General features: G+C 36.1%; 2 protein-coding genes and 1 long non-coding RNA gene across 3 annotated transcripts; 2 read left to right on the top strand and 1 right to left on the bottom strand.

Moving 5' to 3' along the window:
* LOC109849348 (protein CHUP1, chloroplastic) lies at positions 1530-3642 on the bottom strand. Its single transcript, XM_020419169.1, has 5 exons — positions 2834-3642; positions 2213-2529; positions 2026-2137; positions 1803-1934; positions 1530-1719 (listed from the first exon to the last, which is right to left on the bottom strand). The coding sequence occupies exons 1-5, from the start codon at positions 3413-3415 to the stop codon at positions 1642-1644; spliced, it is 1221 nt and encodes a 406-aa protein (XP_020274758.1). The 5' UTR covers positions 3416-3642; the 3' UTR covers positions 1530-1641.
* Positions 5778-12748, top strand: LOC109849805 (rRNA-processing protein fcf2-like). The gene is made up of 6 exons (XM_020419686.1): positions 5778-6053; positions 7058-7282; positions 7369-7429; positions 8979-9053; positions 9172-9287; positions 12377-12748. The coding sequence occupies exons 2-6, from the start codon at positions 7062-7064 to the stop codon at positions 12483-12485; spliced, it is 582 nt and encodes a 193-aa protein (XP_020275275.1). The 5' UTR covers positions 5778-6053; positions 7058-7061; the 3' UTR covers positions 12486-12748.
* LOC109849806 lies at positions 9301-11983 on the top strand. The gene is made up of 2 exons (XR_002249238.1): positions 9301-10243; positions 10405-11983. It is a non-coding gene; the product is annotated as an uncharacterized LOC109849806 (long non-coding RNA).

Here is a 16257-nt window from a genome sequence, read left to right as displayed (position 1 = left end):
CATCTATCTCAAAGCACCAACAAACCAATACGGAACAAACGAAGAATAGATCCAAACTAATAAATGAGAGTTTTTTTTGCCTCTAATTAAAACTCTAACAAAAGCCTCCGAAAGATCTCACCCCGCACGACGGAAACGAGATCCACAAATAGGAAAAATCCCACATTTATCACCAACTAAAGCCCTAGACGAACTTCCAAAGCGATCTACTCCTCCAATTAGCCCAAACGTAGCCCAAGCTCTGATACCACTTGGTGGGCTCTGATACCACTTGGTGTGCACAGCGGAAGTCAAAACCAAACCGATGTGCTTCGAGAGACCAAATCAAACAAACGCCGAGAGAAGGCCAAACAATGCAAAATAACGGCACAAACTCAAACAACCAATTTTAACGTGATTCAGCAAGTTGCCTACGTCCACGAGGCAAGAAGGGGATGGTGTTTTCACTAATAGAGAAGAAGAGTACATATAAACTGAGATTACAAAATTACATAAACTCACTAATTAATCTCACCAACAAAACTCTAATTCTCTCCAAACAAAATCCAAACCAATAGCTCAGAAAATACCTCTTTTCTGTGCTCAAAATATCCCCTTCGCTGTTCCCGAAACCTAAAACGTGTTTCTATATATATAGAAATCCTAAAGCCAAAAGCATACTATGAATTCTAAAACCAAAATCAAAACAGATTAGAAATTCTAATAACTTGTTACCAAAACAGATTAGAAATCCTATTACCAAAACAGATTAGGAATCCCAATAACCTGTTACCAAAACATATTAGGAATCCCAATAACCTGTTACCAAAATAATTAGGAAACATATTAGGAACTTACTATTCAACAAAAATAAAGTAGTTATATCTGAAGAATACAACATGCCGATAGTTTACTGTTTTTTGCTCCCGTAAAGGATGTCACTTGTAGTACAATACCGGTCAAAATGCTTAAAATAGGGAAACGTTTTGATTTTTGCTGCTACAAAGAAAAATAATGTTAGGGGCACACCCCCTAACACACCACCAACCACACCCCCCTCTCCCATTGCTACAGTAAACCGGGCCCCACATGGGATTTTAAAAATTTTTAAATCCCATGTGGGGCCTGGTTTACTGTAGCGATGGGAGAGGGATGTGTGGTTGGTGGTGTGGTAGGGGGTGTGCCCCTAACACCACTCCTATAAAGAAATAAGATCATTCGGTCTGAGCTGTAAGAAATAGGACATTTTTTTAATATAAAAAAAATCACTAGTAAGCAGTAACATCATCTAGCGACTGCCTGAAAACTTTGTGCACGCCCTTCAGTGTATCTGAAAAATATTTGATTCTCAAGACTGATGAATTTTCATTCAAAATATCATGTTTTAGAACTATGGATATTAACTACTTAAACATTTTCTAGACCAGACTGAACTCTGAAACTCATTTGCAGGAAAGGACAACGCCAGGTACTATTTGAAACTACAATTACAGGTTAATGTGAGAAGGTATATGTGTTCGTAGTGTTGTGTGGAAAGTAACATAACAGAATTGATCTACTGAAGTTTTATACCCAAATATAATCATAGATAGTTATTCATACATTCTTGTCTCACTTGAACATCTTTAAACATTCTTAGAGACAATTCAGATGGCTCTCAGATCATAAACAAAACTGCTCGCCAATTTTTTTGAGTTCTTGGAACGCATGCTTGCACTCTTCATCGAACCCACCAACAAACTGTAATAAAGCCATAGTTCAATTGATTAGCATGCAGAAATAGCATTCATATAAGTGAAATGGTTTAATAGCCAGAGATTTACCTGGTGAACACGAAAAGCAAATCGAACACCCTGAAGCATTAGATCTTCATTCTCAGATGACTCATTTAATTCTATTGCAGTCAGTACCCGATTGATGTGTAATTTGGCTAACTTCATCGAGCACAATTTTAACTGCGGATACAACAGAATCTGAGAATGCACATTCAAATGCTACATTTTCTTTGATATATACATAGTACAGGGGGGCCTAAAATATGCTTACTTGATTGATAATACCAGTATTGAGCATCCACTCCCAAGGAATCTTGAAATTTCTATACCTCCTCATTGCGCTCTCCCTCGCCCTTTCAAAGCTATGAACACTTCTCTCTAGTCTAAACAGAGAAAAATTATGTAATACTTCTTATGTAGTTCATAAGTGAACTTTTTTTTTTCATGCTCGTACTTACTTATCTTGCAAAGTTTGTATGCATTTGAGAGAAACATATACAGACTGGTGCAAATCATCGTGAAATGATGCAACCTCGGATTCGAGATTCTTTAGATCTCGATAGCTACAAGCTGCTTCTCTCATTGCATCTGCTTTCTTCTCTGGCCATTGAGGGAAGTGTTTGAGCACTGCTCTCTCATCAACCAAGTAGGAGAGCTCTTCATCCAGCCACTTCACAAATGCTTCTACATCTTTCATTTCTCTGAAGGATGCATTTTCCACCTCATTTTTCAATAAATTGATGAATTCACCCTGAGTTTCCACGTCTGACTTAATCTGGTGAATGAGCCCTTGGTTAGTTTTTGCCTATCTGGTTGATTTTCTACTGATCGACGATACATGTTTCGGGCATTATATATTAAATAAGCCCATAAAAAACAATAACCTGAGCGATATATGTTTATTTGCACGCCACAAGGGTAGTAAATTCAAAACTATGATAACACAGGGGTCTATAGGCAATTAATCCGAAAAATAATTTTGTGATACATGTTTTAATTCATACATTATTATCTATTGAAATGAAGATAGGGTAACCATTCCTAATAGAAAGAACAACTTCTTGATACTGGTTACTTACAGCTGACAAGTAGGAAGATCGATTCTCAATTTCTCCAATCATTTCACGAGCATTCTGAACCACTTGAATCCCTAGGCCACCTGTTCTTCGTTCTTGTTTACTATCCCTTTTGGTCATGGCTCGATAGAGATCTATTACTTCTGGCACCCTTTTCACTGAATTCTTCGATAGGCCTCGCAGTTTTGATGGTGGCGGTGGCGGTGGAGGTGGTAGCTTTGCTTCCTTATCGCTTGCTATTTGTTCTGTAAGCAAACAATTAGAAGGTGTTGGTGGTGGTTTTGGCACTCTCGACATTCTATCCTTAGTTTTTGCTAGTGATACAGGAAATTCACGTCTAGAGAACGAGCTTTCGATTGCCACGATTTGCTTTTCTTGTGACGAGCCATTGTTGTTGATAGAGGTATTGACCTTCGTCTTTGGCACTGATCTCTTATTGGATTCTTGAGCCTGAAGTAAGACGATCTGGCGTTTTAGATGAAGGACTTCTTGTTTTAGGCTCTCATTCTCCTTCTCGAGGTAACTTAACCTGTCTCTCAGAATGAAAACACTTTTTATGTCTTCCTCCTCCAGCATTTTGTTCATTGATCAGAGAGCTTCAAATGAATTTTTAAGCATGTTCTTCTTGATCTCCATTCTTTCATTTCTTTCATTCCTGAAATCTCCCCACCTGAAAGGGTCAAAAGAGAAAGAAACAGTTGCACGTTTGGGGGTATTGTTGTCAATTAAGGATGGTTTTGTAAAAGTTATTATTGTTTTTAGGTAGGATTAGATGAATAATCGCTGGTGGGTTAGCTTAGAATTAAAGTGGTTTGGGGATGAGGTAGCTGTATTTTGAAGCAATATTGTTTCACTCTAGTAGCTTCTATGATCTTTTTAAGTATCAAAGATCCTCATATCTTTGCTTTCTTCTTTATTTTGAATCAGCTATTTGAAACTTTAATCATTGGCCTGTGCTTTTACCTCTCACTATAACTTACTAGTTCAGTTCATTAGATACTTTGCCTGTATTGATCTTTAAGCTTTTGCACGAGTATTTCATTGTTCTTTTGTCCACATTGGTTAAGAGTTTAGGGGGCTTTTCTAGGTAACCTTTGTTTCTTTTTTTACTTTGAGGACCTTTCATTTATCCCCTAGTTTTTGTGTTTGGTCTAGTGAAATGAAAGGTGTAACTGCTCTTGTTTACTTGATTATGAAGAAATGTGAAGAAAAATGAAGATGGAACTCTTTTACCAAGCTGACAGTTTGATTTGTGATTGAAAATCTTACTTTACAGCAAAAAACCTGTAGAATGCATTTATGTTTTCTACTGTTTATCAACTTGTACCGATTGTTGTGAACATATACTTGCAGTTTCGATGGATCCATTTTATTTGACAGAGGAATTTATTTACTGATCCAAAAAGGAAAAAGAGAAGGAGGCAGTGCCTTATTGCTTAGGCAATGTATTAAGTAGATGCCCTGAGACAAAAGGAAGTTTCACAAATACTCAAATACTGCAGGCCATCGCATTCATCAGTTACCTTTTGATGTTGGTTTTGTATTGCATTTGTCCTGCAACTGTAAAATTGCGCACACAGAAACTTGAATGCAGAGAGATGAAGATTCCTGTAAAAAGCATTTTGATGAATATGGTTTACGGAGGTTTAAGCACACGTGCTTAAGCTTTTGATATTCACCCTGTGCATGTTTCTCAAGAAAGTACCCTCAAAAAAATGTGTATCAGGAAAGACTTGTTAAGGTTTATAATTAGACAGATTATTACTGGTAATGGGATACTAACATACTTCTTGATTACCAATTCAATTTGATCTACTTCTGATCATTGAAAACATACAGGAAAAAGTCGAAACTTTTTGCGGGTTTTCTGAAATTTCCAAACTTAATTATCGAGAGTTTAGTGAAAGTTTCAAAATTTGTTTGGGGGTGAAGTGCTAAAGCCCAAACTTTTGGAGGTTTAGTAAAATTCACCCCCAAGGTTTTTAGGATATGAGTCCCTCATATCTACAATAATTCTATATTTGTCCGTCCCTCACATCTTTAATAATTCAATATTGGTCCCTCAAACCTCTGAAATTGGTTATTAGTCCCTCAAATCCTATGGATTCTTGCAAATTAGTTCTTGTAGTTAACTCGCGCTAAATTAGGAGGGAATATTCCCTCAAATCTAACGTTTTGAGGGTGTGTTTCCATTTTTACCCTTATGTTAAGTTTTTAGACCCTTTCTCACCAGGTTAAATCCCAAATGCTAGTTTAGAAAATCCAAATTCATTGGGTCATCTTCTCTACTGGCCGGAGAAACTGCCCTAATCTATTTTTGAGCTTCCCAACAATCATGTCCCCTGTAAAGTTTATTCAACCTCTAATATGAGAGGTAATTTGGTATTGAGGGTGTTTGGATTAAGAGTTGATCTAAAATTTAATTACAAACTCCAAAGGGACCAACTTGCAAGAAGACCCCATAGGATTTGAAGGATAAAAAAGCAATTTCAAAACCGTGAGAGACTAAGGTGAAATTAATCAAGTTTTTGACTTTTGAGGGACTGATAGCTAAAAAACCCCATAAATGAATCGCGGGAGTTAGAATAAAAATTAACCCTAACACTGGGTAAGATAGATATTTTCCCAAACCCAGGCCGTAACCAAACACTTCCACGGCAGGGGTGCAAAACAATCCGGATATATCCGGACCGACTGCAACTGTATCCGTTTAAAAAGCGGATATGGTAAGAAAAGATTGCAACCATCCGGATACGGTTTCGGTTCGGTTTTAGTTTTGGGTTTTCATTCGGATACGCTTTTCGGGTCGATGTTGCGGACACGGTCCGGATATATCATATCCCGATGTGCATAACTCAGCTAATTTTTATACTCGGGTGTTGGGTCGGGTCTTTATATATACAACTCATCTTATCCTCTACCCGACCCGATTTAAATTAAATGAAAATTCTCAGAGATCAAAATTCTTCTGCCCTAAAATTGACGATCTCAAAGCCTCCGCCTTCGACCTTCGACCGCAGCCGTCTCCAAGCGTTCGACTCCGCCCTCCGCCTTCACCCTCCGCCCTCCGCCTTCACCCTCCGCCGTCTCCAAGCCTCCGCCTTCGACTTCAGCCGTCTCCAAGGCTCCGCTCTCGACCGACTTCAAGCCTCCGCCTTCAAGCTCGACCGACCATCAACAGCGACCTCCGAAAATTCTCTCCTCGGTTTCTTCTAACACTAAGGTGAATTCGAAACTCTAATTGGTTGAATGAAAAGCCTAATCTGTATCATAAAAAAAATCCTAATTCGATAGCCCTTCGTTGAGTGGAAAGCCCTAATTTATTTGATAAAAAGCCCTAATTTGCTATCCTTTATTGACTGAAAACAGAAAAGACCTAGTTTGTTTGACAAATGATTTAGCTTAAATTTTGTGAAGTTCTAGAGAACATGAACCTTGAATTAAAGTAGTAAGTTATAAGCTAAAACTTGCTTCGGAATTAGGAACTACAATGTACTAAAATTAGTGCTAAAAATTTTCAACTGATACCTAAGTGCCAATTCCACCCCCATTCCCAATACCTACAAACACACAAATAAATAGAGAAACTGTAAGTTTGTAATATCAAATTTTGAAAATTATATACCACGAGAGAGTGCATATCTGAATCTGTGTAGCAATGTTCTGGATTTTTTTGCTTGCAACTTGCAAGTATATTAATTTTTAGTTATTTGCGAGTTATTAAAATTACACACACACGATTAATATCCGTATCATATCCGTATCCGACTCTAATATCCGAACCGTAACTGTTTCCGTTTAGTGCGAATATGATAATGCCTTTTTCTTACCGATGAATATCCGAACCGTATCCGTATCCATTTTCAAAAAGCGGATATGGATATGATAAGTGTCATATTCAAACCGTATCCGAACCGAATGCACCCCTACGTCCACCCTACCACGCTCCCGTTTTTTCTTTTACCCGCAGCCCAAAACTGTGCTCTACCCCGCCGTCGCCGCCGATATTTACCGGAATCATCCTGTAAAATCTTCGGGATTTTCCGTCTCCGGCAAAGGTATTGTTCCCTTTTCCCGTCATTTATCCTTAACCCTAGAACTCCGTCTTTTATTTTTTATTATTTTTAAAAAACTCCTTTTTCGTTCATAATAACTTTCCCTAACTCGTGAAACCTCCAAAAGCGAAGAAAATCTCAAGTCCTTTAGTTTGTTCTTCGTTTTGATTAGAATAATGGCGGATAAATCAGCAATCGGGCTCTCGTGGGCTCCAAAATTGCCTCCTTTAACCAGTGGAACTACAAAGAGCTCAGAAAAGGCTCAGAGCTCGCAGCATGGCTCTGTTTGGAAATCTGAGGATCAACTTGTGGATGGATTGTTTGTGCCTCCGAGGGATCCGAGGAAGCTGAACAAATTGATGAAGAAGAATGTGAAGGATACAACTGGAAAGAGTTGGTGAGTTGAATGCTGAAAAATGAATTTGTTTCTTTGAGTTTTCTGATCGATGTCTGATTGAATTTTAATTGAATTTTGTGTTTCAGGTTTGATATGCCTGCACCTACAATTACTCCGGAGTTGAAGAAGGATCTCGAGATTCTCAAGGTATATTTTCTTTTTCTTTTTTGTGTTATATAAATTTTGAGGCAGTTTGCTTAGCTTTTATGTTATGAGCCTTGAATATGATATTTTTGAAACATTATGTTACATGTAGTGTAATCTATTTACATTTAGACCCCAATTTTCAGATGCAGTGAAGAAATATTAGGGTTTAGCTGATTGTTGTATAGAAAATTTTATTATTGAAGCATGCAACGAGGTTACCATTCACTAGATGTTTCATTTATGGGTCTGGATGCATTAGGTCAAAGGGTTTAAGGGGCAAACCCCATGAGTGCCCTTCTACTGCTTTTCTTATGTGGAATCTGTGGATAAGTGATTTATAATTCAAACGTGCCACAGATTTTATAGGGGGAAACCTTTGTGGAATGAACTATTGAGGATTGCTCGCGATATTTGTCTCTCTCATTTTTGGAGAATTAACTAATGAATCTCTAGCTGTTATTACAAATAATAAAGAACCGTAATTCTTCTCTCTTCCATACATGTGATGTTTTCCTGTAAGTATAATTATAGAAATGAAGGAATGGTCTTTATTGACTGCTTTGATGCTTTTTATGTTGATGATGGCTTGAGAAATATCTTTGTTCCTGGTTTCGAAAAATAATAGTTAGATAGACAGTCTACCATGATACCATCTAAAAATTATGCTTGTGATTTGGATATGTTCTTAGTTCTTACTATCTGGGTCATAATTATATATGTGAGGCCTTTACATTTTTTAGCTTAGAGACAATACCACAGTTTCAGCTTTGCAATAGATTGGAAGTTGCTGGGGGCATGTTGTCGTAAGCACTCCCTAAGTAACTTTCTTTCCGTTTCTGTTGTAGTTTGCGATACCCTGATGAGTGGCGTGTTCTTCTCAAAGCAGCTTTCTTTCAGTTTCTGGTTTAGTTTACAAAATCCTGGGGAGCGACATGTTCTTATCATTTATGGGATGTATAGATTGAAAGCTCTGAAATTATTTTATTGATAATATTATGTTCCATTCTTTCTTTTCTTTTACAAAAAGGTCCATATTAGTTCTAGTAATTAAACTTTGATGATTGAGCTCAAAAAGAATTTCGATAAATTTCAATTGTTTGATTTGGAATTACCACTTTCTATTGGAAGCAACTAGGGGAGTAAGCATCAGTATGGCTACTCAATCGTGATTATAAAGCGAACACTTTGGTAGTTGGAAGGTAAGCAATGTTACATTTATGAGCAATAAAATAGGATGTAATGCAAATCAAGAATTTACAAATATTATCTAAACTCAAATGTAGATCAGGAATATTCAAATATATCTAAAAGGCAAAAGCACAAATTGGAACTCTGAAGTTGAAATATCAGTTAGGAGAAACCAACTTTTCTTTCTCGCATGTTCAGGTTGGAAGCTGAACTGCTATGGCNTTATCTTTACATGATTTCCTAATTCAGCTTGAACTTTGAAGTTCTAGGACTTCGCTGAACATTGAATTTTGCATGATCCGGTTTGCTTAGTTTTCTTTTCATCAGTCTCTTGGCCTTAAAAATTGTGGCTTCTCTGCAGTTAAGGAATGCCATTGATCCAAAAAAGCACTTCAAGAAGGGAGACAAGTCTAAGGCACTACCCAAATATTTCCAGGCAAGTAGCATGTTTGAGAATTTACTGATATATCATTAACTTATACCTGTTATATTATATCATTAACTTATACCTGTTATATTCCTATCACTGACTATTTTGCTTACTATTTATTCAGATGGGCACTGTAGTTGAACCTGTATCTGAGTTCTTCTCCGGTAGGTTAACTAAGAAAGAGAGGAAGGGTACATTGGCTGATGAGCTGCTCTCAGATCAAACCCTTAAGTCATACAGGTATGATAAACATAAAACTCTTCTCATGTGTTCTTATTCATCTAAAGTCGTAGTAATGTGCTATTTTCATCATCTCAAGATGTGTAATGTGTTTTTGTTCATCAAGCATTTCCTAACTATTTGTGGTTCGGCCTTGTGAATCTTTCTTATCTACTTTTCCACTGAAAAAAAAGTGAGAGAACCTCTGCAGGACCATCTCAAGGTTTTCCTCCTCCTTTTATCTTCTTAATAAAAACCCAGGACTTATCTTTACCATGACTTCTCAATTCTTTGATTATATAGCAAATATCATAGGGTCAAATTGATGTTTACCTCGTCTCATTTCATGTATGTTTGATATCAATAAATTCTCATTCTTCTCATATTTTGGCACCAAAGTATGGCATTGTGTTAAAAATGAGGCCACATTCAATGTATCATTTGTTCCCTGATTCATCTTTCTTTTTTCTTTTCCCTTTTCTTTCCCTGGTTTTATGGCTAGAGCTTTTAGGGCCACAGCTGGGCCCTCGAGACTTTCTTTCCTAACATTAAGGATCAAGTAGGGAAATTGTGGGGTTACCCCCTTTGGAGTAATCCTCCAAAGAGCAATCATTAAATAAGAGAACAGAGTTATGAAAACAAGAAGAAAACCATTTAGATCAGTGTCTAGAATTGAAGGCTCGTCATCATCGATATCAATGACAGGAAATTGGCTCAGCTCTTGTGAGCTGTAAGCTAGAAGTCAGCTGACTATAAATCCAACCAGTACCTTAAAATATAATTGTGATTCCTATCTAACCCAGGCAGTCTGCTTTACAAGTTCTGCAATATTAAATAATAAAAAATTAACAAGGTTCAACTAATAAATTCTCAATACCCATCCACGGACATGCATATTTCATAAAAGGGCATTAAGGTCCTCCGAGCACAAGAACTGAATATAAAAGTGGGTAGCAAAAAGTATGAACTCCTTTGTAGTCTCTAGCTATGAAGCACTGACACGCATAACATGAAGCCGTGTCGTGTCGTGTCCGTGTCGGACACACGTGTCGAACACACGTATCCTATGTATTTTTTAGGATTTGCCTCGTGTCGGCGTGTCGGATGGCCGTGTCGGATCCGTGTCCGTGCTACATAGGTCTCTAGAAACAACTGCCCACCATCTTGACCAATAGACTTGCAATCTCTGAAGAATTTTTTGTCTTCATTTTCATTTAGGAGGTGTTTGAGTATAAACTTTCAACCCTTTGCCCTCACTATGAATCTGGAGTTTTGGTGTAGTGGCAGGGGAATTGTTTCTCTTGACATGTTATCATAGCAATCTAGGTTCAATTTCCATTGGCCATTAATTTAAAGTGTATACAGAAGTAGACATTGCTGTGTGAGTCTGGTTTTCTACTTATATAAAGGGTGCTTGTCCTGTGGGGACCTCAGCTTAACTTCGGAGTTTTGGTGTCGTAGCAAGGACTTTTGCCCGGAGGGATCCAATAAATAGTAATTAATATTTAGATTTCTTTTTCGATAGTTTACTGCTAGGAGATCACCTTTTATCCTCTTGTAGTACATAGATAATTCACTATCATCAAGAGTAGCAAGAAAGTTTTTTTTAAAAAGTTGATGATATCAGAAGAGCAAAAAAATCGGAAATAGATCCTTGGCCCGCTGAACCCTGTTACATATGTTCCCTCGTTTCTCAGCGATGGGCTGGGCATAGCCTTCAAAAGATTTTTTTTTGAAGTTGAAGATGCCTGGGTAAATTCCAGAAAGGTAGTGAAGTAAGATTTATGAAAACCTGGAGCAGGACACAGACACAGCACATATGTTTAGAGGCAGTTACATCTGTTGTGTTAAGTCATTTTTCCAGTGCTAGGATTCAAGCAACAGTTACACCTATTGTCCATTTGGATGCTAGGAACTGTTTTTCAGCCAGAATCAACTTGTACGTGAACCATCAAAAAAGTTTCCTACTAGCTAGGAACTGATTTCTGAAGGGACTTTGGTTCACTACTGTCTGCAAATCTGTGTAAATGGAATTACGACTGCTTATGGTTGGTTGGATCTAAATGACTTTTGAACTGCAATTCCTTAAACAGGTAAAAAAGATATCTCTGCTTATTTTCTTATGGGCATTTTCAGACTTTAATACAAAATGTAGGAAGCTCATCTAGAAATTCCAAGAATGAGAGATGGAACTTTGCAGACCATGTAAGCAGACCATATATATATTGTGAAATTAGAAGTCAATTATTTTCAGAGGGTAAAAGTTGAATTCAAGTGTTGTATCAGAAAAGTGGTAAATTACTGTCTATGTGGACTTATTTCCTGAATGGTAAACCAGCCATAAGTGATTTGTATGAAGCGCATAGATCACAATTAAATGGAATACTAGTCACAGTGACCAAATGGCCTAAGAGGAAAACTTTTCCTAATAAAGCTTTTCTGGAGAAAACTTTCAAATAAATTGGCGGGCGAATTGCTTCAGATGCATCTCTTAAGAAACGCCAGGTTGGTTTTGAAATAAATGTCATCATTCCTGAGATAGTACGATTATTTATTTTATTTAATTTTTCAAGCAATAATATGGAACTTCTGAATACCTGTAAACTTTTCGGAGAAGAAAAGAGGAACGCGTATATCTGCCTATTTGATTTGAAAAGTTGGGCAACATAGTTTTTTTGTTAGAAGACACAACTGGAATTGACTTCGTAATAATTTCTTAGTGAGTGCTTGCTTTTGTATTGTTCTCTCAGGATTCTTGGTCATCATGAGGAGATTACCTGCCTCTTTCATAAGAAAGCATCATATTTATGCACATATTTCTTTTAATGGCACCCAAATAAGTAGGTGTTTACACAAGCTTATGTAGACATGAAATTTTGTTTAGAATTTTCTTAAGCAGGTCACGGTGATCTTAAAAATGAATTAAACTTTGTGAGACACGTTTACTTTGCTTCACAATTTTTGAAACATGATAAGATCAGCTCACCAGACCATGCATGTTCATGACTAGCTTGTTTTAACTGCATGGTTAGATTCGAAAGTTTCTTAATGATATTTTTCGCTAAATTGTGTTGTAAGATTATTTGTTTAATATGTTATCATACTTGCAGGAAGCGCAAGGTTCAAGAGATTGAAAATAAAAATCGTCCTGGTGGTGTAGAGAAATGGAAGAACAAGGGTCATCAGACTTGGAAACGTGCCAAGCAAAGAAGGGGATGAGAAAATTACGTATCTTTTTTCCCCCTACAATTATCATGTTTAATTGTAGAATATTAGAAGTATTTACCTTCCTTGCCCATGTTTGAGTGTGTACTTGATGAGTTTTGGATTTTAAATGGTAATTAGCATAGCATTTCTTTTGAAGCTAAATTGTAGCGCAACTTAAATTATGCAACTTTGGGCTGTACGTGCAGTGACTAAATCAAGAACATCATAATTTTTTGAAGAGAGTTGAGGGAATATAGGAATTTGGATTTTAGGTCTGTCATTTTTATACTTTTTACAGCTCTTTCTATTAGTATGAGGGACTTTATTTATATCAAAAGCCTTTCAAATTTATGCACAATCTGAGATGAACAAGTTGATTTTGGGCTTGAAGTAAGGTCTAGTTACATTGCTAGCAATGTCTGAATATGAAGTTGAGTATCTAAAGACTCTTAAATCATATTCAAGGTTATTAAGAATTCTTCATTGATTAAATTATATATCTTAATAAGAAAAACTAATAAATTTGTCGAAATAAGTATTCGAAAAATATAATTCCTAACATTTTACTTGGAAGCCAAAGCTTTAATGGAAGACTTCAATAGTCTCTCAGTAATGCATTACTTTTTGTAATATATTGTTAGTACTCTAATGAAGGAAGATGAATTTGCGGTAACTAAAGGGTGTATTGTTATTTCTTTTCAACAGTTTGCATTTGATAGAATTTTTCTTTTTTTTTTCATTTCTTCTTTTGTGTTAGGGTTTTGTGACAGAAACAGTCTTCAGATATGGTCATTCTATAAATCATTTTTTACTTTTAATTTATACATAAGTCATCTTTAAAACTTTTTTTTTTTGCAAACAACCACTTGGATATACTTTTTAGCTAATTCTTTTCAGTAATTGATCTTAACTAACCTCCATTAAGAGATCAATTCTCTAATATACTTAGTATATGATAATTAATTATTATAGAAAACCTGTAAAAAAAACTTTAACTTAAAAGTGAGTCCACATAGTTAGTTGCAATAAAAGACATTATAAAGATAGCTCATATATAAATTAAAAATCAAATACACTACTGAACCACTTTTAAATATGGTTCCAATGAACAAGAAAAGGCCTTTGTACCAATAAAACAGCAGCATGGCTCATGGACTCATGTACCAACATAATGGACCCAAAACCGCATACAAAGAGCCCAAGGTATTGGATTTCTAGGGTCAATGTTTGTCTACAAATAATTATCGCACCTTAGAAGTTAATTACATAAGATCCTGTTTGGTAAAGGGTTAAGAAAGAAGGATTAAGGTGAATGATTAACATAATTAATCTACTTGATAATCCGAAAGACTAAATCATTAACTCATTATATAAGTTTTATTTTAGTCATTATGATCATTTTTAGTATTTAAGAATAACAAGAATTTTGACTATTTTTTTATAATTATAAGGGTTAATTATTAATCATTCTAAATAGGAGTACTAGTAAACCCCTTATTTTGATGGGCTAACTCATTTTAATCCTTCTAGAGGGGTTAGCTTAATCCTTCATATTTTTTATGTTTGACAAATTATGAAGGGTTAACTCATTTTAACCATTGTATAGATTTTTTACGTTTTGCGGGTTAAAAACAGGTTAAATCTTCTTAACCCTTCACTTAAACCTTTGCCAAACGATACCTAAAATCAAAACCGTGGAACTTTACTAACCAATAAACCTTGGTTTTAGAATGTTCAGAACCGCGGCCTAGTTTCGTAGACTCGTTGAATAGAGTCAGCTCATGTTTGAATTTGAGAAACATCAGACAATTGAGACAATCCTCACTTTAATAACTTTTTTAAGATTCTAACGACACTTTTTATGACCATACGCGTCAAAGTCTTGTTCAGCGGTGTGGAAATGACGTTAAACGTCCAGAGAAAAATAATGCTAAAGGATATTCCGTATATAGTCCTTTATTTTTAAAAAATTTCGAGATATTTCTATCATGAAAGTTGTATATTTTCTTAGGTGGTATTAATAACGGTTTTTCTATAGAGTGCGTATGGACACTCTATAAAAAACCGTATTAATAAACCCTTAATGTTTCTTCTCTTCTCATGACTCCTATAAACTAGAGCATGCTTTGTACAGCCTAGGACACCCTAGAAAAACTTTTGCTTAATTGAACATGCATTATTATTATTTTCTTTGAGAAATAAACACACGCATTATTTTAAATTTTGCATATAAATTTCTCAAAATTTAGCCGCATCCTTTAAGGTGGGCTCATTCGCTGACATCAAATTATATATGTAAAAGAATTCTACAGACAAACCATGGTTAAAACCCTCCTCTGAAATTTGGAACTACTTTTCAACAAAAAACCTTCTGTACTTTTCTAGATTTTAAAATTTCCCCTTACATCCTCCGAACGCGTCGTTAATAGAGTCGCCAACCACTTATAGTGAAGAAAATTGAAAGTTTTAGGGGAGTTTGTGGAACGCGCGCCCAGTCCAGCGGACAAAATTTTTGGGGTTTTACAGGGAACTCTCAAAAGATCAAGGGGGTATTGGGAAATTTAACAATATGAGATGACCTTGCCCGGGCCGTTACATCAAAAAAATATACATACATAACATGCAAGCAAACATTTGGGATAGGGGTGCATTCGGTCCGGATACGGCTCGGATATGATGCTTATTATATCCATATCCGCTTACCCATCTCGGATACGGATACGGATACGGATATACCTCGGTAAGAAAAAATTATAACCATATCCGCTAAAATCGAATACGGATACGGATATACATGCGGATATATAAGCGGATATGCATGCAGATACAAAACAGATATGAGAAAACTAGATAGTATTGAGAAAAACATAGTTCATGTGATACAAAAGAGTTTGTTAATATGTCCATTATAATTGAAAAGTTAAGATTAGATATTTTGATCATCAAAATTAACCACAAATCCATAATCTAAGAATCGAAACTATAGTAAGAGTATGACTAGTATGTATTCGGATATTTCGGATACGGATACGGATATTTTACTATAAAACCATATCCGTAACCATATCCTATCGGTTATAGATTTGAGTAACCGTATTCGTATCCTAACGGATAACCATATCCGTAACCATATCCTATCGGTTATAGATTTGAGTAACCGTATTCGTATCCTAACGGATACGGTGACGGATATTTTCTCGGATACGGAGACGATTTAGCACCCCTAATTTGGGAGCACATAGGGGTTAGCAAGCTAGATTCTTTGAAAGGTGCGCCCAAGCCATATATTTCTTTATTATATATTTAAAAAGGACAACAGTCACTAGATTACTGACACGATAACCATTTTTTGAAAAAAAAATTCTAGAGGATGACAAAATCACACGACATGATCGAGTACTAGTCTTTGGAATAAGAATTCGTTCGTTTCCAATTTTGAAAAAAGACCAAGGCCGTACTTAATTAAACCCACTCGCTTTGGGATTCAGGTGTTGAGATCTCCGGGACCAAAACCGCGGGAGGTTGGAAACCATGCACGCACGAGGACAATGGTTTGCTTTCCTCGATCACGTGACTAGAGTACGTTTTGCAAACGATCAAAATGTTTTCATGTGCACTTTGCTGCGAAATCCAAAGTTCTCAAACATGCTCTTAGTATCAGTAAAATATATATAAAAAAAGTACTCATAAAATTAAATTCATTAGATTTTGGAGAACTTTCAAAGTTGTTATATTTTCTTTAAAAAAAATGCATGGTACATTCACATTCGATTTAAAGCGGAGA

This window comes from Asparagus officinalis, chromosome 7 (genome assembly GCF_001876935.1).
Source record: "Asparagus officinalis chromosome 7, Aspof.V1, whole genome shotgun sequence".
Classification (NCBI taxonomy): Eukaryota; Viridiplantae; Streptophyta; class Magnoliopsida; order Asparagales; family Asparagaceae; genus Asparagus; species Asparagus officinalis.
This window is presented reverse-complemented; position numbering and strand designations above follow the sequence as displayed.

What these genes read in the sequence shown, in the direction of transcription:
- LOC109849805 (XM_020419686.1), top strand. Translation starts at nt 7,062, where the DNA reads ATGGCGGATAAATCAGCAATCGGGCTCTCGTGGGCTCCAAAATTGCCT. An exon ending in AGGATCTCGAGATTCTCAAG is followed by an intron (nt 7,430 to 8,978) that starts GTATATTTTCTT and finishes GCTTCTCTGCAG; the next exon opens with TTAAGGAATGCCATTGATCC. An exon ending in CAAACCCTTAAGTCATACAG is followed by an intron (nt 9,288 to 12,376) that starts GTATGATAAACA and finishes TCATACTTGCAG; the next exon opens with GAAGCGCAAGGTTCAAGAGA.
- LOC109849348 (XM_020419169.1), bottom strand. Translation starts at nt 3,415, where the DNA reads ATGAACAAAATGCTGGAGGAGGAAGACATAAAAAGTGTTTTCATTCTG. An exon ending in GATCTTCCTACTTGTCAGCT is followed by an intron (nt 2,530 to 2,833) that starts GTAAGTAACCAG and finishes CTCATTCACCAG; the next exon opens with ATTAAGTCAGACGTGGAAAC. An exon ending in ATACTGGTATTATCAATCAA is followed by an intron (nt 1,935 to 2,025) that starts GTAAGCATATTT and finishes TTGTATCCGCAG; the next exon opens with TTAAAATTGTGCTCGATGAA.